This window comes from Aotus nancymaae, unplaced genomic scaffold (assembly GCF_030222135.1).
Source record: "Aotus nancymaae isolate 86718 unplaced genomic scaffold, 86718_ANA_hifiasm-v0.15.2.pri h1tg000016l, whole genome shotgun sequence".
Lineage (NCBI taxonomy): Eukaryota > Metazoa > Chordata > Mammalia > Primates > Aotidae > Aotus > Aotus nancymaae.
The window spans coordinates 75,846,347-75,872,332 of NW_026988428.1; the positions used below are offsets into that span (position 1 = coordinate 75,846,347).

At 41.6% G+C, this 25,986-nt stretch overlaps 1 protein-coding gene and 1 long non-coding RNA gene across 4 annotated transcripts in view; one reads left to right on the forward strand and one right to left on the reverse strand.

The window, feature by feature from the left end:
• On the reverse strand, window positions 1-3,677 carry LOC105713840 (uncharacterized). The gene is made up of 3 exons (XR_010342928.1): window positions 3,591-3,677; window positions 3,159-3,469; window positions 1-132 (listed from the first exon to the last, which is right to left on the reverse strand). It is a non-coding gene; the product is annotated as an uncharacterized LOC105713840 (long non-coding RNA).
• A 72-nt stretch (window positions 3,678-3,749) lies between these two features.
• The window catches only part of BORCS5 (BLOC-1 related complex subunit 5), a 123,937-nt gene continuing 101,700 nt past the window's right edge, over window positions 3,750-25,986 (forward strand). For 2 of the 3 annotated variants that reach the window (XM_064377689.1, XM_012447644.2), the window contains exons 1-2: window positions 4,087-4,171; window positions 7,787-7,930. In XM_064377689.1, the coding sequence (XP_064233759.1) occupies window positions 4,114-4,171; window positions 7,787-7,930 (202 nt within the window). In that variant the 5' untranslated portion in view covers window positions 4,087-4,113. Of the gene's footprint in view, window positions 3,781-4,086; window positions 4,172-7,786; window positions 7,931-25,986 lie in introns of those variants that run through there. The other variant, XM_012447645.2, reaches the window with a different exon arrangement.

Here is a 25,986-nt window from a genome sequence, read left to right on the forward strand (position 1 = left end):
TGTGTTTGAAAGTAGCAATTTTATTTGAGTTAAAATTATTTACAAAAACCCAAAGACATACTTCATGAAACTGGTACAAACTATTTTTTTCCTGCCGTTGGTTTTTGCTCCAAAGATCACAGCTGAGAAATCCTGTATAAAATAAAAATAGGATTGGATTCAGAAAAGTACTCTACTGTTCTAATTTCCAATTGGTAGTATTTACAGAAATATTTACAATGGAAAAAAAGGTTACTTTGAAACTTTAATTTGCAAGTCAGCCTCAAGTACCCTAAAATGCGGAATTCTCTGAGGGTTAAAAACACACAAATGCACTGCAGTTGGTGAAGTGATTATCTCACCCACCACCTCCCCCCACCAAAATCTGCATCTCTATCAGTGTTTGACAATTAGTTATTATTTAAAAAACAAAATAAAACAAAAAACTGTTAAACACTGAGGTAAATCAATTGTCAAATGATTACCAGTGTAACAGAAAAATGTAGTTTGCCCTGATTGTTCTCATCCAAATGTTTTATAATATTCCTTACCATCTGCCACAAGTCAGGTTCACCAAAAATCTGTCCCTTTTCCTAAATCCAATGATTAATAAATATCAATATATTTTGCATTTTAAAATAATTAAACAAAATATATCTAATTTAATTTTATGGGTATCATTTACCAATATGCTTTTAAAAATATTTTGCTAAGCTAGCTTTAATACTCAGGGCAAATACAATCTCAATGGTTCCCACGTTACACTGGCGTACTATGTTCTTAAAAGGTGATGGGTAGGGACTGGGGTGGGTAGAAGGAAGAAAACAATTTGCCTGGAATCAGTTACTTCCTTATAGATTTCCCAACAATCTGCATTATCAAAAATAGGAAGACAATAGAAGGCATCCACTGCATTTAAAAACATTACAGCTGGCACTGATACAAGAGCCCCGATCTGTCACTTTATACAAGGAAATAACAAAGTCTAAATGGGTAAAAATTAGACTTTTAGCTATTTTCCCCAATACACACCAAACTAATATTTTTATGGCTTCAAGTTTTTCAAATCCAATGAAGAAACATGATGTAACTACCTTAAAGGTATTTAAAAAGTATTAATGAAAAAGATCTCTAGAAAGCCTGTATTCAGAGACCTAATTAATATTCTAGAAAATTTTCTCTACCTGCCACAGGAGGGATGGATTGAAGGACGTGAGGCCAAAGGTCTCTCTTCCAAGAAAGGGAAGTGATAAGGCCCTGAAATGGGCATGGAGATATAAGAGAAATTAAGAGGAGAGTCTCTCCAAGACACAATGATTGGTTGGATGTGGTGCTGAGAGTAAGCAGGCTTCTGGCTTGGGAGCCTGGTTGGATGGGAGTATCAGGTCATATAAAGACACACGAAGAGGAGCCAGTCTGGAATGGACAGAGGCATGATGAGTTTTGAAAACGAGTCCTGGTTTTATTACTTACTAGTCGTGTGACCAAGAATAAATCACTTAATTTTTCTGTGACATTAGGAAATGCAAGTCATATAAAGTAACATAAAGTAGATACCACTTTTTTAATGCAGGTCTAACATATAGACCTGTAGGCTTTTTAGGCAGGTCTAACATATAGACCTGTAGGCTTATAAACTCGAAAAGGCTGTTCAATTGCTAGTTATTACATATTCAATAATACAGTTTGCTGCTTATGTAGAAGGGATTTTAAAGGTGCTAAAAGACATCAATCTCAAATGTTTCCTAGCTTTAAAGCTCCTCCAGCAGACTCCTTATGTTATATAAATGCTCATTTAATTTTCTTGCCACCAGACTGTAAGCTTCCTAAGTACAGGGACTGGGTCTTGTTGAATTTTTTATTCTTAGTCTGTATCAAGTGCCTAGTACATTACAGGTTCCCAAGAAATGTTGAGCCAGTGAAGGAAGGAATTTTATCTTCATATATTCTTTTTCTGAATATCGCTTTATGGATATAGAATTTGTATACCATACAATTTAACCTCATAAAAGTGTACTCTTCAGTGGTTTTTAATATATTCAGAGTTGTGCATGCATCGCTACAATTTTAGAACATTTTCATCAACCCCAGAAAGAAACCTCATAGCCAATAATAGTCTACTTTTCCTTTCCACCCACCCCTCCTTGTCCTTAGGCAACGCTAATGTTATTTCTCTCTCTGTCGTGCCTCTCCTGGACATTTCATATAAATGGAATATACAATATGTGGTCTTTTGTGACAGGCCTTTTTCATATTGAATAATGTTGTCAAGGTTAATCTATGTTGTAGCATGTATCAGTATCATATCTTTCCCTTATTTTGGTGGAATAAATATTCCATTATATGGATATACTACACTTTATCCATTCATGAGTTGATGGGATAGAATATCCTTTTAAGAATGAAATGTTTATCCAAAGGGAAGCATAAAAAACACCATCATATCAGTATGGACTAGTGTATGGAACACAAGGCAAATATACTTTTATGTGGAAAAGAGGCAACAAGAGCCAGAATGAGTGATTCTCCATCCCTCACCCCTTTAACCTCCTCTCTCACCTACCCCTCAAAGAGGGGAATCTGGGAGAGGAAGCAAGGACTCTCCAGAAGGGAATGGTCTCACTGCTTAGTGGGATCTTCCCAGTCCCATCAGCCTGGTGTGGTTTATGTAAACCTCAAGACTAGTCAGACACAACCTTCTAAAAGCCCACCCTGATCTCTCAGGCAGTTTTTAAGTTTTATCTTCATATTCCCAGGGAACACTGTACTTAGATTCACTTGGTTTTTTCTCATTGTATTGCAGTGGTGAGTAGAGGAAAGAGCATCAGACAGTCCTGAATAGTTCCACCACTTACCACCTGCTGACCATGGAGGAGTAACCCATTTACAGGCCTCAGGGTTGTTGCAAAAATTAAATAAGGTAAAACAGGGAAAATGTTTGTGATATAGTAGAGTGGAAGGGACTTAAAAAATCATTTTTTGTCAACTTGACACTCCTAACATTATGTTTTATGCATGTAAAATCTCAAGGGATTTGCTTGTAATTTCTTGATGCAAACAACATAAATATAAAATGAGTAGCAAAGTTCGGAGAATTCCACAGCCAGCTAACTCCTTGATGGCATTGCATTGCTAGGTCTACTGCCTTGCCCTGGCAAAAGTGGCAGTTTTTGGATTACCTGTACTCCCTCTTCGCCTTTTGTTAGCTTCAGAGTGACTTGTTGATAACTGTCAAGGACCCCAAAAAGCGCCTAGCCAAAAAGGTCCTTCACTTCTCTTTAAAGGTGCGCACTTCCTAATACATGAATCAGCATTTTCCATTTTTAAATTTTTCTCTCATTTCCAGCTGCTTCTTTCACCGTCTTCTGGTATTTTTTTGTCTGTTTGGTCGTCCACTGCTAAACTCCCAGCTCTTCAGAATTAAAAATGAGCTTTGCATCCAGGCTGTTGTGGGTTCGAATCCCGAGTCTATCTAGGATTCTTTCTCCATCTGTAAAACAGGGTTAAAAATACCTAATTTGTAAAGTTGTTCTCACACGTGGGTGTTGAAGAACTTAACAGTGTGGGTGGTGTTTTAAAGGTGACCATGATTACAACAGGAAAAGGCTTACCCTTTTCGGCAGTTCTGGCTACGAGGAGGTCAGGCCCTTCGAGGCGGCGTTGCACCTAATCGCAGGAGCGGGTCTCCACACCTCTCCCTCGGGCCGGGGGCGGGGTCTCATAACCCGGAACTGACGGTCGGGCGTAGCCGGCACCGCCCATTCGCGTCCCGGAAGGAGCGAGCTTTCGGCGCTTGAACCAGTGAGTGAAAGCGGCGCCGCCCGCCGGCCGCAGGTGCGGCAAAGCGAGTGTTATCTGCCTCTTCTCTTAGGGCTCCCCGAAAGATGGAGGGCGAGCCGCGTGCATTCGCGCCGCGCCTTCTTGCGTTTCTGTTCCCCAAATAGGGCCTCTCCTTCTCCCGCCGCCCAGGCCCCAGCGTGAACTGGTCGCGTCAGCCCCACAGATTAGTTTCGCCGCGGCGCGCAGACTCTGCCTTGCCTCCCCGTCCCGGTCCCTGGCCCCTGCCCTGTCGCCCGCCGCCGGAGCGGTGACCGCCTGGCCCGCCGTTCTTCTGCTGCCACCGCTGCCAGCACCATGGGCAGTGAGCAGAGCTCCGAGGCCGAGAGCCGATCCAACGATCTGAACTCCTCAGGTCGGTGTCCTAACCTCCCACCCTCCTCCAGCCCGCCCTGTCCGCTTGCAGAGCGCGGGCTGCCTCCCAGCGTAGTGGGGTCTGGGACGGCGATCGGGAACGCACAGAAAGCCCTCATACCATGCTATTAGGGGGAAAAAAAAAGTCACCATTTGTCTTGGCCTCGATTCCCCTAATGGAAGTGCCTGTGACTGCAAGCTAAGCCAGCGTGGGCGCCGGTGCCCATTATTTTCAAAACAGCCGTTTCTCCCAGCTACAGCCTACTATTTAAAAGACGACCTAATTAATTTTTGGCTCTAGTGCTCATGGCTGATGTAGTGAGATTTGGCTCACACAGTGGATGGATTATAGGACCTCTTAGAACAGGCAGTTTCTTAAAAACAGGTTTTAGAGGTTATTTTTCTGAAGGGGTATGTGATAGGTATCCACTTGCTTTGAACCCTTGAGTGCAAAGGTCTCCAGAAACAGATTTTTCTTCTCAGAAGGTGTCTTGGTCCCTTTTCTAATATTGTAGAGGTTGGCCAAACAGGCTCTGGTGTTTTCCATTGTTGTCCCCTGTCTATGATTTTTAGATTCCTCTAAGCGTTTGAGACAAGAATGGGAGGATTATTGTGTTTGCAATATAGTGAGTGTTCAATAAATAAAACAGCTGATGTTTAATTGAGGATCATTTGCTGCTTTTTTTTGTTACCCACACACCCAGCTGGCAGTGCTTTGGATAAGCTCCGGGGTTGCTAATGCAAATTGGTTAAATCCGGGGCCTAAAAAGAGTCTCCGATTTTAGAAGTTCTCTATTCTTGATAGGCTCTGTAATTCAGAAATAAGCAAGCTGATAGATCTCAGGGTGTTTCACACTGAAGTGTGACCTTCAAGACTAATTCAGACCTACATTCTGGGGGCTGGATTGGGGCAGCTTTGAATGGTGAGCAGTATCTACTAGCTTTGCTACGTTTTTCTATTTCCTTGGAAGGCCCAGAGTATCATATCTGTTATAACAAATACAATAATTATGAACTCTTTCATTTTTGCCTCTGTGGCAGGATAGAAACATATTTTGGGGGGAGGAGGTGTGGCATCTTTTTAATATGTTTGCTTGCCCATGAACCAACAGCATTCACTCATTTCTGATGTTAGAATTTACCTCTTACTTTGTGTCAAGTACTTTACATACATTTACATGTAATTTTTGCAGTAATCCCATTTTACAGATAAGGTGGTAGAGGCTGGCAAGAATGTTTTGAAGTCCCGTTTCCTCTGGCATCTGGGGAAGGAGGAATCACACTTAATTTGCAGCAGGAAAGATTTCTGGTATGGCTTTTGTAAAATGTTAGGTAAATTATCAAAAGTAGTTAAGAAATATTTCTTGAAAAGAAAAGCAGCAGAGATTTTTCTAAAAGGGTGAATGCTAAGTCTCGGGAGATGAGCTTCCAGGAGACAAAGCAGTTCTATGGCATCCCTGGATTAACTTTTGAGATGTGACTATAATGAACCTGGGAATATTACCTTCTAGAGCATAAAACACTTTAAAGATTCATTCTTGCCTCAGTCTGGAAGATATTTGGGGGAGGGGATGATTTTTGGTCTAGGTAGTTCTTTATAATTTGAATCACTTCCCTCCAAATAGATTACATTCTCCCAAGGAACCTGAATTGATCTCCCTCTTTGTCCTCCAAATGTCTGATTTTTGCCTCAGCCTAGAATGGACTTACTGGCTATTTTTGCCCTTCTTGGACTAATGTTACAATTTTAAGAGTGAGGGGCTGTAGTCCTAGCTACTCAGGAGGCCAGGGAGGAGGATTGCTGGAGCCCAGGACTTTAAATCCAGCCTGGGCAATGTAGTCAGACCGTGACTTTTTTTTTTTTTCTGAGACAGAGTTTCACTGTTGCCTAGCATGGAGTGCAGTGACATGATCCCGGCTCACTGCAACCTCTTGACTCCTGGGTTCAAGCAATTTGCCTCAGCCTCCGGAGTAGCTGGGATTACAGGTGCTTGCCACCTCGCCTGGCTAATTTTTGTATTTTTAGTAGAGATAGGGTTTCATTGTTACTCAAGTGATCTGCCCACCTCGGCCTCCTGAAGTGCCGGGATTACAGGTGTGAGCCACCGTGCCCAGCCACCTTGACTCAAAAAAAAAAAAGAAAAGTGAGGAGGCTGAAGCCTCAGGAATAGGCCCATCATTTGGGAGTTGAGACAGGGTTTTTCCTAGACTTACTAAACATAGCTGGCCTGATGCGATAGGGTACATAGACAGCTTTGCAACTACAGTGTCGCAGAGATGGGCCTTGTGTACCAATAATTTACAAATCTCTAATTCCTTTCCTAACTGCTTCTAGCACTGTTGACTTTGGGCAAGTCACAGTCAAATTATGTACCCTTTATTTCTCATTTTAGAAATAGGGATATATATCAAGATAACAGGAGAATTAAAGGAGAAAGTAAAAACAATCTGCCTATACTTTTGTGTGCTGAAAACAAAAGAAGTTCATTTATATTATATAATCCTGTAATGGGATGGGTGCAGTGGCTCATGCCTGTAATCCCAGCATTTGGGGAGGCTCAGGCAGGTGGATCACAAGGTCAGGAGTTCGAACCAGCCTGGCCAATATGGTAAAACCCCGGTTCTACTAAAAATACAAAAATTAGCTGGGGGTGGTGGTGCACACCTCTACTCCCAGCTACTCTGGAGGCTGAGGGAGGAGAATTACTTGAACCCAGGAGGCAAAGGTTACAGTGAACCGAGATTGTGTCTCTGTACTCCAGCCTAAGTGACAGAGCAAGACTCCGTCTCAAAATAAAATCCTGTAATGTCTGGAGTTTGTTGTTGTTGTTTTGTTTTTGAGACTCTTCCTCTCTTACCCATGCAGTGGTGTGATCATGGCTCACTGCAGCCTTGACCTCCTAGGCTCGAGTGATCCTCCCATCCCAGCTTCCCAAGTAGCTGGTACTACAGCGTGTACCACCACACCTGGCTAATTAAAACAATTTTTTTTTGTAGAGACAGGGTCTCATTATGTTGTCCAGGTTGATCTCGAACTCCTGGACTCCAGTGAACCTCTCACCTCAGCCTCTCAAAGTGCTGAGATTACAGGCATGAGCCACCACACCCAGCCTGAGTTGTGGTGTTTTTTTTTTTTTTTTTTTTTTTTGAGACAGAGTCTTACTCTGTCACCCAGGCTTGAGTGCAGTGGCACCATCTCAGCTCACTACAACCTCTTTCCTCTCAGGCTCAAGTGATTCTCCTGCCTCAGCCTTGTGAGTAACTGGGATTACAAGCATGTGCTACCACGCCCGGCTAATTTTTGTATTTTTAGTAGAGGCAGGGTTTCACTGTGTTGGCTAGGCTGGTCTCAAACTCCTGACCTCAGGTGATCTGCCCTCCCCCGCCTTCCGCTGGTATTATAGGCAGGAGCCACTGTGCCTGGCTCCAGCCTGAGGTTTAAAAAATACTATAGAAAATAGTTTCTATAATTTATTCTCCGTCATCCCAACCCCCACTGCAAAATAGTTACATTGTATAAAATTATTTTTTTTAATCACTACACCAAAAACTGCTTTGGTGAGGCAGAGGTACCTAACTAATATGCATTTCCTAAGCAGTGTAACTTTATTTTCAGTGACTCCTTCACCAGCCAAGCATAGAGCCAAGATGGATGATATTGTGGTTGTAGCTCAGGGCTCCCAGGCCTCACGGAATGTCAGCAACGATCCCGATGTCATCAAGTTGCAAGAGATTCCAACCTTCCAGCCCCTCTTGAAAGGTAAAGGATTGTATTTTGTTTTATCTGAACTTGCTGGAGAGGTTTGTGTAGCCCTACTACTTTCTCCCTACGTATCTATGCACCTTGCTGTCTCATCTCTTTTAGGTCTTTGCTTAAAATGGCATCTTCTCAGGGAAGCCTTTCTTGATTTCCTTAATTAAAATTGCAGCCCCTATCCCTACCTGTTTTCCTCTATAGCACTTAATTACCACTGACCTACTGCAAATTTGTTTCCTGTCTGTATTTCTCTGTTAGAATGTGAGCTCCATGATGGCTGGTATTTTCTCTTTTGCTCACTGTTGAATTCCTAGCACTTGTAATAGAACCTGGTATAAAATAGGGACTAAGTAAGTGAATGAATGAGGTTGGAAATGGTCCTTCCCTGTTATATTCCCATGAAAAGATTTTCATTCTTATTTGTGATCCGGACAGTGGGTGGACTAGTTCAGATCCATAGAGAAAATCTCCATTACTACTGATACACTTGTAATTAATCCTGGTGGCTTTTTTTTTTTTTTTTCCCGAGATGGCATTTCACTCGTTACCCAGGCTGGATGCAATGGTGTGATCTCGGCTCACCACAACCTCTGCCTCCCGAGTAGCTGGGATTACAGGCATGCATCACCACGCCCAGCTAATTTTAATTTTGTATTTTTAGTAGAGACAGGGTTTCTCCATGTTGGTCAGGCTGGCTTGAACTTCTGACCTCAGGTTATCTACCTGCCTTGGACTCCCAAAGTGCTGGGATTATAGGCGTGAGCCACTGTGCCTGGCCGTTGGTGGCTGTTTTATATGAGAGAAGAATGTGTGTTTGAGAAGAGAGATTACCCACCCAATTAGCATGTATTGTGGCAGTTACCTTTGGACACGAAGGCCATAACTTTATAATTTTCATATCTCCATTAAGTAGTGGAGATGATTTTATATTAACCGGTGTTTCTGCTATAAGAGTCCTTCAGTTTCCTCTTCCCTCACCCCCCCCGACCAAAGATTAGGAAATAATGAACATATGACCCTGGTTTACTTAACTTGGCATAATACAGTGTAAAACATCTTACATTATTACCTCGGTTGGTATCCAAGTCATGGCAGCAAAATAAAGAAAAAAAGGAAAAAAAATTACATTTCCATAACTATTTGCATTAAAATGCCGCTCCTCATACACATATCATCCCTTTAATTCTTATATCATTAAATGTGTTTCACTGATTGGGGTAAGATCAGGCAACTGATATATAGAGAAGTTGAACTTGAACCTTCTTCACTGATGTCAAATTCTATATTACACTGTTCAACACTATTTAAAAAACAAAAATGATGCTTTATAGCTGATCCATATATTGTCTCATTCTTACCAGAGCTTCATCTGTTTCATGGATAAGGAAATACAAGCTTTCAATTTCTTCCCTGCAGGTTCAGGGTTAGACTTTGGTAAACATTTTGGCTCCTTTTGTTTTGAGACTCAGTTTTTGCTGTTGCCACCCAGGCTTGAGTGTAATGACGTGGCTCACTGCAACCGCCGCCTCCTGGGTTCAAGTGATTCCCTTGCCTCAGCCTCCTGAAGTAGCTGGGATTACTGACGCACTGCTAAGTTTGTTTTTTTTATTTTTAGTAGATGGGGTTTCACCATGTTGGCCAGGCTGGTCTTGAATTCCTGACCTCAGATGATCCATCCCCTTCAGCCTCCCAAAGTGCTGGGATTATAGGTGTGAGCTACCATGCCTGGCCTACTCATCTTCTTAGTTTTCAAGATTTTGAGGAATAATGTGATTCTCTAAAGAAGCCAACAATATAGTAGGGCATGGTGGCTCACATCTGTAATTTCAGCACTTTGGGAGGGTAAGGCAGGAGGATCACTTGAGTTCAAGACCAGCCTGGGCAACATAGTGAGACTCTGTCTCTACAGGTAATACAAAAAATTAGCCAGGCATTGTGGCACCATGCCTGTCGTCCCTGCTACTTGGGAAGCTGATGTAGGAGGATCGCTTGAGCCCGGGAGGTTGAGGGTACAGTGAACAGTAGTCATGTCACTACACACTAGCCTAGGTGACAGAGCGAGACCCTTTCTCAAAAACAAAATAAGCCAGCCAGGCGTGGTGGCTCACGCCTGTAATCTTAGCGCTTTGGGAGGCTGAGGTAGACGGATCATAAGGTCAGGAGATGGAGACTATCCTGACTAACACAGTGAAACCCTGTCTCTACTAAAAATACAAAAAACTAGCTGGGTGTGGTGGTACATGCCTGTAGTACCAACTACTCAGGAGGCTGAGGCAGGAGAAGGGCTTGAACCCAGGTGGCGGAGGTTGCAGTTGCAGGGAGCCGAGATCACGCCATTGCACACCAGCCTGGGCGACAGAGCAAGACTCCATCTCAAAAAAAAAAAAAGAAAAAAAGGCCAACATTAATGAAATTTCCGTCTTTACATTTCCTTGTACGATCAGATTAAAAGACATAGATGGCTTTTATTTTTAGAAATTTAGAGTTGGACACTGTGTTCTATAATCCGTCCCTTCTGGAGTTGCGTGTAGTGCTGCCCACAACCAGAGTTTTCATGCCCCTATTACCTGTTATTTTCGTTCTCTCTTCTCCTAAACTCTTCTAGTCCTGGGTGGGACCTTATGTGACCAACTTTTGTCTCCACTTTAGGGAAATACTCAAAATATTAAATAGAAGTTTGAAATATAGTTAATACTTTTCAGGGATTAGCTTTTTAGTCATTTGAAATATAACTGACCTTTGAACAACTTGGGGGTTATGGGTATTCCCTTCCCGATCCTGCAGTAAAAAAAATCTGCATATAGGCTGGGCATGGTGGCTCACACCTGTAATCCCAGCATTTTGGGAGGCCGAGGAGGGCCGATCACTTGAGGTCAGGAGTTCAAGACCAGCCTGCTAATATGGTGAAACCCCGTTTCTACTAAAAATACAAAAAATTAGTTGGGCATGGTGGTGTGCACCTGTAATCCCAACTGCTTGGGAGGCTGAGGCAGGAGAATTGCTTGAGCCCGGGAGGTATAGGTTGCAGTGAGCCGAGATCGAGACATTGCACTCCAGCTTGGGCAACAAGAGTGAATCTCCATCTCAAAAAAACCCCAAAAAAAACAAAAGCTACCTATAACTTTCAACTTACCCAAAACTTAACTACTAATAGCCTTCTGTTTAGTAGAGACCTTACTGATAGCATAAACAGTTGATTAACACATCTTTTGTGTTATATGTATTATAAACTGCATTATTACAATAAAGTAAATTAGAGAAAAGAAAATGTATTAGGAAAATTATAAGGAAGGCCAGGCGCGGTAGCTCATGCCTGTAATCCCAGCACTTTGGGAGGCTAAGGCGGGGGGATAACTTCAGGTCAGGAATTTGAGACCAGCCAGGCCACCATAGTGACACCCTGTCTCTACTAAAATTACAAAAATTACCTGGGTGTGGTGGTGTGCACCTGTAGTCCCAGCCACTTGGGAGGCTGAGGCATGAGAATCACTTGATCTCAGAACCTGAGAGGTGGAGGTTGCAGTGAGCCCACATTGTGCCACTGCACTCCATCCTAGGTGATGGAGCGAGACTTGGTCTCAAAAGAAAATTATAAGGAAGAAAAAGTATATTAACTATTCATTAGGTGGAAGTAGATCATCATAAAGGTCTTCATCATTGTCTTCATGCTGAGTTGGCCAAGAAGGAGGAAAAGGAGGGGTTGGTTTTGCTATCTTAGGGATAGCAGAGGCAGAAGAAGATCCGCATATAAGTGGACCCATGTAGTTCGGACCCATGTTGTTCAAGGGTCAACTGTAACTCCTTTCATGATAATCACTAGTAGGGGAAATATCTAGGAGAAGACTTGGTGTTAAGGGAAGCTAACCTCAGATTTAAAGTCATCGCTGAAGGCTGGGCATGGTGACTCTGGTTGGATCACCTGAGCACAGGAGTTCGAGACTAGCCTGGTCAACATGGCACAATCCTGTCTCTACAAAAAAATACAAAAATTAGCTGGGCATGGTGTTGCACACCTGTAGTTCTAGCTACTGTAGTTGAGGTGGGAGTATTGCTTGAGCCCAAGAGGTGGAGGTTGCAGCAAGCCAAGAGTGCATCACTGCACTCCAATCTAGGCAACAGAGCAAGACTCAGTCTCAAAATAAATAATCACTTTTAGAGTGCCCTAAAAGTGAATAATTAATGTGATGCAGTTAATTCAGTGCAATACAACTGGACCTGGTTGCATTGATAAATGAGTTTTAACTGGGACTTTGCCACCAACTATTATGTTGTCCTGGCTTTGTTTTTCCACCTCTTTGAGGCTTGGTTATTAAGAACACTGAGAATAGGTGTAGGAAGGAGAAAGGTTAGTAAGGAGCAGGTTACAGGAACAGGTTATCTGGGATTTGGTTAAGGCAGGTAGAGATGAGATCATGGCTCACTGCAGCCTCAACCTCCTGGGCTTAAGTGATCCTCCCACCTCAGCTTCCAGAGTAGTTGGGACTGCAGTGTGAACCACCACACCCGGCTAATTAAAAGACATGTTTTTTTGTAGAGACTGGGTCTCACTCTGTTACCCATGTTGGTCTCGAGCTCCGGACTCCCGTGCTCCTCCCACAGTGCTGAAACTATAGGCATGAGCCACCATGCCCTGCCACGATTTAAAAAATACTACAGAAAGTAGTTTCTATAATTCATCCCTCCCCACCCCCTCTTGATGAGAGTGGCATGAATCTAGAAATGACAACATGTGGCTGTGGCCAGACTATAGCCAACAAAAAGCCAGTGAGCATTTAAGGCGATGCTCATGTTTCACCTGTGAAGACGAAACATCTTGGGCTGTGATTAGGAAAGATAGGCAAAGGGGAATAATATTGGGTGGAAATGATAAGTATAATTATAAAAATCCTGTCTTATTCTGCGCCGCCCCCCCAGCCACTGTACTTCTGCATAATAGCTATTGTTCTTTCCTTTTTTTTTTGGGATGGAGTGTTGCTCTTGTCACCCAGGCTGGAGTGCAATGGCATGATCTCGGCTCACTGCAACCTCCGCCTCCTAGGTTCAGGTGATTCTTCTGCCTCAGCCTCCTGCGTAGCTGGAATTACAGATGCCCACTACTATGCCCAGCTAATTTTTGTATTTTTAGTAGAGACGGGGTTTTGCTATGTTGGCCAGGCTGGTCTTGAACTCCTGACCTTGTGATCCGCCTGACTCGGCCTCCCAAAGTGCTGGATTTACAGGCATGAGCCACTGTGCCCAGCTGTTCTTTTCATTTTTATAGATTAAAATATTGAGGCCTAGAGAGCTTAAATTAATTACCTAAAATCACATGGCTGTAAGTTATAGCACATTTTAAGATTGCATCAGGGCGTAGAATAAGACTTAGTTTCTGAATGTAGCAAAGCCCATTATAAAAATCACTAGGATATACTGGGAACTTGCGTGATGGGTATGAGGTTGTTTGGGTTTTTAGGTGCAGCATTTGTTGCAGAGCCTCCTGCTTTGCCATTGTTCTGCCTGATAATTAAAAGCCCTGCCCTCTGCCCGCTGGGCTGCTGCAGGGGCCACGCATCACTGTCGCCTTTATACTCTGATCTCTTTTTCTCCTTTTCCTGCTTTCAGGATGAGGCCATTCCTCAAAATAGCAAAAAGGCCACACAGTGAAGGCTGTACCCCCCAGGTTTGATTTCAGAAAGCTTTTATTCAAGTTAATGACAGTTTATTCTTTCAAAACAATATATTCAAGTATTACACAGAGTTCACTATTGTTTCATAATGTCATATGATGTAATGCTAATGCTGGTGGGTGATCTGCAGAGGCAGTGGCTGGGCGAGTTTGGGGCTATTTGTATGACTGAGGTAATGTTTGCATTTTTAATAAGCAAGCAGATTCTTTCTTTGGCCTTAACCCTTTTGCATAAATATACCAGAATATAATTTATGCTCCGTAATCCAAATATCTGTTATTTTTATTTTTAATTTTTTTTAGTCAAAGGGATTTCTGTTTTTCATAGCAATGTCTGAATTAGCAATTTATTTTTACATGTAAAGCATTTTATAGGAAATGAAAGATTAGAAAATTAGAAAGTAACCACAAATGGCCATGACAGAACACAAAGGCAAAATAGTAGATTTCATGTAAGTTAGCAAGATCCCAAGAAGTTAACAAACCCTGTAGATTTCTTACTTAAAATTCAACCACTTACGTTTTTGTATATTGTACATTCTATTGTATGTCATTCTATAGAAATGAAATATTTACAAGAGAAAGGTAACATTGATGTTTTATATATGAAAGTTACAAAAATAATTATTCTATTCTTAGTAGATGATATTTACACACATGTGTGCATGTGACATCCTTTGTAAGTGAGCTACCATTTTTGTTGCTGACCTTAGGTACAACATAGGAGACTGTCTTTCTGCCTAAGGAAGGGACTGTCCTTGTTACTAGTAAGGATAATCAAACATACAGTGTAGATAATGAAGTGATACTCAGCAGCTTTGTTGGGAGTTTGGTGTTTGGTTGTTAAGAACGTGATGCATATGAAGCAGATTTTGATAAGAAGAGCCTAGGGCTTTTCTTAGTGGAGGGAAATCTCATGGAACAGCAGTGCAAGCTTTCAAATCACACACATTGAGAATTAGAGCTTGAAAGTGTAGCTAGGGAAGAATGAAGCAATGGAAAAAGAGTGATAAGGAGGGCATGATGGAGCTAGATTTCAAATGACCAGTTTCTTCACATCCTTCTATCATCCGGACAAGTAAGTCTTTGCATTCGTCATACATCTGCCTCTACCAGCTGTCAGGCCTTATCATTGCATTGGAAAATGGCAGCCAAAGGAGGGGACAAGAGAATGCATCTTAATCAGAGCCACAGTCTTCTCTGAATGGCTTAAAGTTAATCTCTAAACCCAGGGGCGATCCTAAGTATGTTTTCCCCCAAATACCATGTTTGAAAGATTGATGACTTATTTCTGATTACTTTATAGATTTGTATTTGTAATAGCTCTGCAGTTAAGCTTTTAAACATGGCTATTCAGAGAAGTGTGAGTTGTGTGTAAAAACAAAAACAGAAATAAATGTGGCTGTTTACCAGCATTGTGTTAGCCTTACTCAGCGGAGTGGGAAGTACCAGGTGAATGGTTACTTTTAACCGATTGAGAAAGTGAAGTCTCCCCAGAACACCCTGATTTTTTTCCCTTACTCCCATGAATCTCTGTATGCCTGCATCCATTCTTGTGTCTTTCCCTTAAATCTCAAAAAAAAGTATCTATGCCTTTCTCTGAAACTTAATGCCATTCTGTTTTACTCTTTTCATTTGCTGGGACTTTGCTCCTGTTTTTTTTTTTGTCTAGCAACTAGCTTAGTGGACCTCTTTCTTGTTGTTCAGATATACAGCTCTTCCCATCTTAGAAACAGAAAAGACAAACGCTTTCGATTTAGTCGCCATCCTGGCTACCATGCTTTCTCTTTTCTCATTTCTGCTGCCAAACTTACTCCATGGCTGCTACATGTTGTCCCTACTGCCTTGATACCTCTGCCATTCAGGAAGTTCTTGTGAACAGGCTCTCATACATAATTTCATCCATATTTGCTTATTTGGAGGATTACTAGTGTTTTCTTTTCATGCCTGAAGTTTTCTTCTCAGTCCACATCCTCCTCCTCTTTTCCATATTTTACATAGTGATTTTTTTTTTTTTTTTTTTTTAAATCTACTCGTTAGCCTCTATTCCTTTCTGCACAGCATTTTGCCTAGTGCTTTTTTTCTGGAAAACCAAGATTCTAAGAGCCTTGAGTATTCTGAAATATAGTTATCAAGATGATCATAAGACTCTGTCATCAACTTCACTTTTTTTCTTTTTTTTTTTTTCCGAGATGGAGTCTTGATCGGTCACCCAGGCTGGAGTGCAGTGGCACGATCATAGCTCACTGCAGCCTTGACCTCCCGGGCTCAAGTGATCTTCCTACCTCAGCCTTGCAAGGAGCTGGGGACCACAGATGGCTTATTTTTTTTTTAAATTTAGAGACAGGGTGTCACTTTGTTGTCCAGGCTGGTCTCAAGCTCCTGGGCTCAAGCAGACCTCCTGCCCTGGCCTCTCAGAGCATTGAGATTATAAGTGTTAGCCACTGCACCTGGCCAGCTTCAACTTCTTGTTCTGTTTGTCCATGCAGTCAAGTATTGTTACTTTAAATTCAGCATGTTCAATCTTCCACCTGTGTATTTTGTATTTATTCATTTTATTTATTCAACAAACACTGGATCTTATTGGGCGAGTAATGTACACTTGAATGTGTTCTGTGGTTAATGGGTGTGGTGTTCTATAAATATCAATTAGGTCTAGAAATGGTGATGTTCAAATCTTATATGTCCATATTGATTTATTTCATTAGTTTGATTACTTAATGAAAGAGGCATTCAAATATCCAGCCATTTTTGTTAATTTGTCTATTCCATGTATTCTGTTGGTTTCTAGTTTGTGTGTTTTGAAAGTCTATTATTAGGCATATACACATTAATTATATAGATCCTTCCATCTTTATGAAAATGGCCTATTTATGTGTTATTACCCTTGTCTTGTAGTCGTTTGTCTTATATCAATATAGCCACTCCAGCTTTCTTACACTTACTGTTTGCATAGTATATCTTTTACTATTCTTTACTTATTTTTATCTATGTCTTTGTATTTAAAGGCATCTCTTGTAGACAGCATATAGTAGGGTTTTGCTTTTGTATCTAGGCTGATAGTGTGCCTTTTAATTGGTGTGTAAATTGATACGGTTTGATTTAGGTCTCCCATTTTGCTCTTCATTTTCTATATGTGCTGTGTGCGTTTGGTTACTTTTATACTCCTTTCCTGCCTCCTTTGAAGATCAATTGCATTTTTTTTTTTTAGTACGTATTCCATTTTAGTTTCTTTTTTGGCTTTTTAAGTTGTACTCCTTTGCATTATTTTTTTAGTGGTTGCTCTAGAGGTTACAATAGTCTTAATTTATCATAGTTCATTCAGAATTACTATTGTATCACTTCAGGTAAAATATAAGAACCTTTGAATGGTGTGGTTTCATTCACCCCTCCTTCTTTTTTTTTTTTTTTTGGAGAAAAAGTCTTGCTCTGTGGCCCCGACAGGAGTGCACTGGCACAATCTCAGCAACTCACTACAACCTTTGCCTCTCCGGTTCAAGTGATTCTTGTGCCTCAGCCTCCTGAGAGGCTGGGACTACAGGTGTGCATCACCATGCCTGGCTAATTTTTTTATTTTTAGTAGAGACGGAATTTCACCATGTTGGTGAGTCTGGTCTCAAACTTCTGATTTCAGGTGATCTGCCTGCCTTGGCCTCCCAAAATGCTGGGATTACAGGCATAAGGCACTACGCCTGGCCCACCCTCACTTCTTTGTGCTATTGCTTTCGTATATATTACATCTACATACATTAGAAATCCCATAGTGGTTTTACACACACACACACACACACACACACACAGACGTATTTTTTGTTTTAAACAATAATACATCTTTTCTTCTTAAGAGAAGAAAATAACTATATATAGAATGTGATGTTTAGGCACATACTTAACATTTCCAGAATTCCTAATCCCTTTCTCCAGTTTCCATTTGATGTCATTTATTTTTAGTTTGAAGGACTTCTTTTAGCATATCTTGCAGTACAGGTCAGCTGGAAAAAAGTTATGTTTTTATCTATCTGAAATTTTGTCTACTTTTATTATAAAGCCATTTTTTGGTGTAATTACTAAGTTCTTGAAGAGATATTGTGAGGCTCCATGAAATCTTGTTTTGTAATCTACCTTTATTTCATCAGTTATAATATCTATTGATATTTCTTGCTTGAATTAGTTATGCTGTGATGGCTGCCAAATAGCTGTTTTCTAATTTTATCATTCTTTCTATATTTATTAGTTTATATTCTACTGCAAAGAGATTTTTCATCTCCCCATTTATTTATTCAAATCAGTGTGGAATAGTCCTGTTTTATCCAGTGAATTGTATATAATCTGTTGTTATTTCTTTTCAGTCTCAAAATGTTCCAAAATTGGCCAGTGACAGTATCTTCAGTCTAACTTACTGTGTCCTTTTGACATAGTCCCCTTATTGTTTGAAAATGTCTTTATTTTCTGGCACAATATAATGTTCCAAACTTACCTTGTTCTTCTATGGCCCAAGCTCTAGAATCAGGCATTTCTTAAAGGAACCCTGGTTCTTTTAGTGGAGGGTGGTATTTAGAATCCATTTCCAGACCTTCTCAGAAGATTTAGCTAGGGAATCCATAGATTCACACCACACATCTACGCCTGTGTTTATTTTTATTTGTTCATATATTTGGCAACAGGGTCTTGCCCTTTCACCTTGGCTGGAGTACAGTGGCACAATCATGGCTCACTGCAGCTGTGACCTCCTGGGCTCAAGGAATCCTCCTACCTCAGGCTCCTAAGTGGCTGGGACTACAGATATGTGCCACCACGCCCAACTAATTTTTTTGTATTTTTTGTAGAGGTGGGGTTTCCCAGTGTTGCCTAGACTAATGTCAAATTCCTGGGCACAAGCAGCCCACCCACCTCAGCCTCCCAAAGTGCTGGGATTACAGGCATGAGCCACCGTGCCTGGCCTGTATTTTCTATATATTGAAAATGATGAGTTCATGTGAATGTGTTCTCTATGTTCTTTGATCCATAGGTTTGTACTTATTTATTTATTTATTTATTTATTGAGACAGTCTTGCTCTGTAACCCAGGCTGGAGTGCAGTGGTGCGATCTTGGCTCACTGCAACCTCCGCCTCCTGGGTCCTGGTTCAAGCAATTCTCCTGTGTCAGCCTCCCAAGTAGCTGGGATTACAGGCATGTGCCACCATGCCCAGCTAATTTTTGTATTTTTAGGAGAGACAAGGTTTCACCATGTTAGCCAGGCTGGTCTCGAACTCCTGACCTTGTGATCCACCTGTCTAGGCCTCCCAAAGTGCTGGGATTACAAGCGTGAGTCACCGCACCTGGCCAGTTTGTACTTTTAATCAAATACTTTGGTCATTATGTCTTCCAGTATTATTCTGCTCCCACCTCCCGCTTTTTGTGGGACTCCAATTCTGTGTTAGGCCACTTGCTGTTTTCTCACAGGACACTGACACACCTTTCAATTTTTATTTTTAGTCTTTTCCTTTCTGTTCTTACTTTGGATAATTTTTACTGCTGTGTTTCCATGTTTAGTGGTCTTTCTTTTCCATCATGTCTGTTCTGCTTTTAATCTTATCCAAGGTGTTTTTAATTTCAGTTGCTATATTTTTCAGCTTTAGAATCTCCTTCTTGAATGTCTTTTGCTTCTTTGCTTATAATAATGCTTATGTTTTCCTGTACTCTTTAAACATGAGTACATTTATTTTATTTTATTTTATTTTATTTATTTATTTTGAGATGGAGTTTCTCTTTTGTTGCCCAGGCTGGAGTGCAATGGCATGATCTCAGCTCACTGCAGTCTCCACCTCCTGGGTTCAAGGGATTCTCGTGCCTTAGCCTCCTGAATAGCTGGGATTACAGATGCCCACCACCAAGCCCAGCTAATTTCTGTATTTTTAGTAGAGACGGGGTTTTTCCATGTTGGCCGGGCTGGCCTCAAAACTCCTGACCTCAGTTGATTTGCCTGCCTTGGCCTCCCAAAGTGTTGGGATTAGAGTGCATTAATTTTAATTTTTTTTTTTTTTTTGAGATGGAGTCTCGCTCTATAGCCCAGGCTCTAGTACAGTGGTGCGATCTCAGCTCACTGCAACTTCTGCCCCCCGGGTCCTGGTTTAAGCAATTCTCCTTCCTCAGCTTCCCAAGTAGCTGGGATTACAGGCACGAGCCACCATGCCCAGCTAATTTTTGTATTTTTTAGAGAGACAGGGTTTCACCATGTTGGCCAGTCTGGTCTTGAACTCCTGACCTCGTGATCCGCCCACCTTGGCCTCTCAAAGTGCTGGGATTACAGGCATGAGCCACTGTGCCTGACCTTAAAATTTACTTTATTAAATTTTTTTTCTTTTAGAGACAGGATCTCGCTCTGTTGCCCTGGCTAGAGTGCAGTGGCACCATCGTGGCTTACTGCAGCCTCAACGCCCCAGGGCTCAAGCGATCCACCTGCTTCAGTCCACCAAAGTGTTGGGATTACAGGCACGTACCACCATACCCGGCCTGGATTTCATTTTATTCCTTTAAGGATACTAGACTTTATTCTAGCATATGCCTATGGTTAAGTTACTTATTAAGTTACTTGTAGTCATTTGGACCCTTCCCATGCTTTTTTTAAAATATCATTAGGGCTTATCTGGTGCAGTCTTTGTCTAGTTTAATTTAGCCTCACTACTAACGTGAAAGCCTTCTGAGTACTCTACCTGTTTTTAATCCATATTTTTCTGTCCAATACCACTTTTTCCATTTTACTTAAGAGTCTCGTGCCAGCAGCCTTTAATTAGTCATTCATTTTTGCAACATACAGATAAACACCTGCTAAGTGCCTGGTATGGTCTGACAGTACAGACATAAAAAAATAGAAGACATAGTTGCTGCCCTTTAGGACCTTATTGTTTTGTGAACAATTTAGATAGGTAGGTACTCATAATAAAATCATATTAGTAATACTGGCCACGTATCCCAAAGAGTAGATAAACATGGAGGAGATAATTACTAATTTGGCCTGGGAATTTCAGGCAGCCTTCCTAGAGAAAGTAACATTGAGCCGAACTTTGAGGGATGAGTAGGAGGTAGCCGCGTAGAGAAGGCATGGAGGAGATAATTACTAATTTGGCCTGGGAATTTCAGGCAGGCTTCCGAGAGAAAGTAACATTGAGCCGAACTTTGAGGGATGAGTAGGAGGTAGCCACGTAGAGAAGGCAGGGTTGCAGAGGTTATTCTTTTTTTTTTTTTTTTTTTTTTTTTGAGACAAAGTATCACTCTGTTGCCCAGGCTGGAGTGCAGTGGCAGTGGCCCAATCTCGGCTTACTGCAACCTCTGCCTCTTGGGTTCAAGCAGTTCTCTGCCTCAGCCTCCCGAGTAGCTGGGATTACGGGTGCCTGCCACCATGCCTGGCTAATTTTTGTATTTTTACTAGAGACGGGGTTTCACCATCTTGGCCAGGCTGATCTTTAACTCTTGACCTCGTGATCCACCCACCTCAGCCTCCCAAAGTGTTGGGACTACAGGTGTGAGCCACCATGCTTGGCCAAGGGTATTCTTAGTTTAAAACTCTTCTATATATATTTTAAAAGATATAATTAAAAGATGCTAGCCAGGCACAGTGGTTCATGCCTCTAATCCCAGCACTTTGGGAGGCCAAGGTGGGAGGGTTTCTTGAGCCCAGGAGTTCGAGACCAGCCTTAACAACATGGTGAGACCCTGTCTCTGCTACACACACAAAAAAGTTTAGCTGGGTGTGGTGGTGCATGCTTGTACTCCCATCTACTTGAGAGGCTGAGGCCGGAGGATTGCTTGAGCCTAGGAGATCGAGCTGTGTTCATAACACTGTACTCCAGCCTTGGTGGCAAACGAGACCCTGTCTCCAAAAAAAGATGCCAAAAAAAATTCTTAACCAGGTTGGGTTTGGTAACTCATGCCTGTAATCCCAGCCCTTTGGGAGGCTGAGGTGGGCAGATATATTGAGGTCAAGAGTTTGAGACCAGCCCGACCAACATGGTGAAACCCCGTTTCCACTAAAAACAAAAAAGTTAGCTGGGTGTGGTGGTCCACGCCTGTAATCTCAGCTACTCAGGAGGCTGAGGGTGGGAGGATCTCTCGAACCCAGGAGACAGAGGTTGCAGTGAGCTGAGATTGCACCACTGCATCCAGCCTAGGTGACAGAGCAAGACTGTCTCAAAAAGAAAAAAAAAAAACTTAACCAGATTCGTATTTGAGATGTACTGCTTTAATTTTCTTTTCTTTTTTTTTTTTTGAGATGTAGTCTCTGTCACCCAGGCTGGAGGGCAGTGGCACCATCTCAGTTTACTGCAACCTCTGCCTCCTGGGTTCAAGCAATTCTCCTGCCCTAGCCTCCCGAGTAGCTGGGATTACAGGTGCCTGCCACCATGCCTGGCTAATTTTTTTTTTCTTTTTTTTGTAGAGTCGGCATTCGCCATGTTGGCCAGGCTGGTCTTGAACCCCTGACCTCAGGTGATCCACCCACCTTGGCTTCCCAAAGTGCTGGAATTACAGGTGTAAACCACCACACCCAGCCTGTAGAGGACTCTTAAAACTGTCACATTTGGCCTGGTGCAGTTGCTCATGCCTGTAATCCTCGCACTTTGAAAAGCTGAGACAGGAGGATTGCTTGACGCCAGGAGTTTGAGACCAGCCTGTGCAATATAGTGAGACCTAATTTCTACAAAAAATTTAAAAATTAGCTGGGCATGGTGGCGCATGCCAGTAGTCCTATAGTCCCAGCTACTTAGGAGGCTGAGGTGGGAAACTCTTGAGTCCAGGAGTTTGAGGCTACAGTGAGCTACAATGACACCACAGCATGCCAGCATGGACAACAGAGTGAGACCCTGTCTCTAAAATAACAATAACAACATAGTCCTAGGTATTTAATAATGTTTAAATATTTTTTCCACCAAAATTCAGTTTCACAGAAAGCCAGTGAAACGCAAAGTGAGATTTTAAAGAATTAGTTTGGATTGATAATCATTTAGTTCTCCAAACTGATGAAAATCATCAAGAAACGTTTGGTAATCATGTTTTTTTTTTTTGTTTTTTTTTTTTTTTTTGAGACGGAGTCTCGCCGTGTCACCCAGGCTGGAGTGCAATGGTGCAATCTCGGCTCACTGCAACCTCTGCCTCCTGGGTTCAAACAATTCTCCTGCCCCAGCCTCCTGAGTAGCTGGGACTACAAGCGCCCACCACCAACCGTGCCCAGCTAATTTTTGTATTTTTAGTGGAGACAGAGTTTCACCATGTTGGCCAGGCTGATCTCAAACTCCGGACCTCGTGATCCATCTGTCTTGGCCTCCCAAGTGCTGGGATTACGGGCGTGAGCCACCACACCCAGCCTGTAATCATGTTTCTAAACATTTTTAGCAGTGTATGAAAGTGTCAGTAAGTAAATATTTATGAACAAAAAGTCTGTTTTGATTTGCAGGATTTTTGGATCAGTTGACAATTGGGGTTGCTTTGCTCTTCCGTCTCTTTTAATTGAGGGCTTTTCTCTAACTTTTAGTTAAAGTATCAGTCTCTTTTATTTCAGTAAATCTCATGTTGTATCAAAATTAATTTTTACCAATGATAAGAGGATAAAGTAAATCCAACAGAGAGTTAGCAGTTATATAGGCCAAAGGCAAAGTAATAAATATCATAGGTCTTTCTCATATTTTGCCATTTTTAAAATAAGATGGCCTCCCTTTAGTGTAGTGATTAAATTTATAGCAGTCCTGTGTTTAACAACACTTTTGCCACTAGATGTCACTATACTAAAACAATTGTTAAGCTCGTTGAAACTGCTGCAACCTGGTGCAATCTTTTCAAAGGCCTTTGGTTAATAAGGTTTCTTCTGTAGCACCTGAATTTCTCATAAAACTAAGTCATAGCTTGCTTCAAGCACAAGCTGGTTGGAAAATATACATGTTCTGTGACACGTTAGTAATCTAGAATTACTTATTTTAGTGTTTATCAGGAAAGGAAAAAAAACTTGCTACCATGGGAAACTTCTTAGTGACCTTAATGTTTTGGAGAGAAAACTATTTTCAGTTTATCACCGTACTCAAAGAAGCAATTATCACACCCCAGATTTCTCAAAGGTTTGGATTTTAATCCTTTTTTTAATCCTTTTATTTATTTATTTATTTTGAGACAGTCTCACTCTGTTGCCAGGCACCAGGCTGGAGTGCAGTGGCTCCATCTCGGCTCACTGCAGCCTCCACCTCCCAGGCTCAAGCAATTCTTCTGCCTTAGCCTCTTGAGTAGCTGGGACAACAGGTATGCACTACCATGTCCAGGTAATTTTGTGTATTTTTAATAGAGATGGGATTTCGCCCTGTTCGCCAGGCTGGTCTCAAACTCCTGACCTCAGCTGATCCGTTCACCTTGGCCTCCCAAAGTGCTGAGATTATAGGCATGAGCCACCGTGCCCAGCCAAGAGTTGGGGTTTTGCCTTAAACACCTCGAATTTCTTAGGGCCCAGCATAAAGCTTGGCACTTAATTCAGTAAATGCAATTAAGCGTTAGGGTAGTATACTAGATGTCATGGGGGGAAAAGTTAGCTCACAGGTCCTCTACTCTCAAGAAGTCTCATTTGGGAGACAACACAGGCCCACAGCACAGGGTATTATATGTAAACCAAATGAGTAATGCATTCACTAGCTTCTATAGGATTTCAGATCAGTAGCTCTTGAGAGCTAGTGGTAGTGGATTAAAGGTGTCTTTAAGATCAAGTATATTTAGATATGAAAAGGTAGGACAGTTACAAGTGAGGAAAACAATGAGCCAAGGTTTAAGGATAGGAAAATGCAGGCAGTAAAGATTTAGAAAAATAAAAACTCAAGGGCCCTGAATTTAAAGCATACACTTAGGTTTAATATTCTTTAGAGGAATTGGAGGGGGCATGGAAGAATATTGGTGTGGAAAAATAATATGTTACATGATACTTTGTAATATACAGAACACTAGGACTTGAAGAACAATGAATTAAAGATGATTGCTCTTTGATTTTAAAATACTTCTGTTTTAAAGTCTATTATAGATGGGGCACGGTGGCTCACGCCTGTAATTCCAGCACTTTGGAAGGCTGAGGCAGCAGATCACCTGAGGTCAGGAGTTTGAGACTAGGCTGGCCAGCATGGTGAAACCCTGTCTCTACTAAAAATACAAAAAATAGCCAGCCATGGTGGCACATACCTGTGATCCTAGCTACTTGGGAGGCTGAGGCAAGAGAATCACTTGAACCTGGGAGGCAGAGGTCGCACTGAGCCAAGATTGCACCACTGCCCTCCAGCCTAGGCGATAGAATGAGACTCCATCTCAAAAATAAATAAAAAAGTTGATTACAAACACTTTTATTTAAAAGAGAGACCATAGGCATAGGGCTTAGTATAGTACCTGGTACTTAATAAACCTTCAGTAAATGATCTTGTTGATAGTAATATTAAATCAGGAAAAAATATTATAGACATTCTACAAAATAATTAACCAGTTTTCTTCATAATAGTCAAGGTCTTGAAAGACAAGGAACAGTTGAAGAATTGTCACAGATTTAAGGAGACTGAGGCATGCAGTGTGGGTCCTGGAATGAAAAAGGATGTTAGTGGGAAAAAAGGGCACATTTGAATAGTTGTGTCATTTAGTTGATTATATTGTATCAGTGATAATTTCCTGGTTTTGATCATTGTATTGTAGTTACATACTATGTTAATATTAAGAGGTTTAAAAATACAGTTTTGTTTTACAAAAGATTACAATTCTGTGTTCAAACTAAATTCTCTACTGAGAGGTCATATGTGAGCAGAAAGAGTTTAAAATCTCCTACCCTGTAGAACTTTTAAGATCCGCTGAAGACCACTAAGCAATCCCCTAGGATGGCTTAAGGCAAGAGTGGGTTCCCTTGAAGACAGGGCAGTAGAACCTCTGAGGTGTTCCCTTGATTAGGCTTTGGCTTAATGGAATGTTGGAGCTAGTTTGATTGTCTGTCCACACCATTAAAACTTTCTATATCAGCAGTAGGGCTGTTTTTGCCTTTGTGTGTTCACTGGAGTAGCACTTTTAATTTCCTTTAAGAACTTGTCCTTTGCATTCACAACTTGGCAAATTGGTGCAAGAAGCCTAACTTCTAGCCTATCTCAGCTTTGAACATGCCTCCTTCACTCTAGCTTTTGATCTAAAATGAGAGATGTGTAATTCTTCCTTTCACTTGAACACAGAAGACCATTGTACGGTAATTAATTGGCCTAATTTCAGTATTGTTGTATTTCAGAGAGTAGGTCCACGGAGAGGGAGAGAGGTGGGGAAATGGTTGGTCCATGGAGCAGTCAAAACACATATAACATTTCTCAATTTAAGTTTGCTGTTTTGTATGGGTGTGGTTTGTGGTGCCCAAAACAATTGCAATAGTGACAT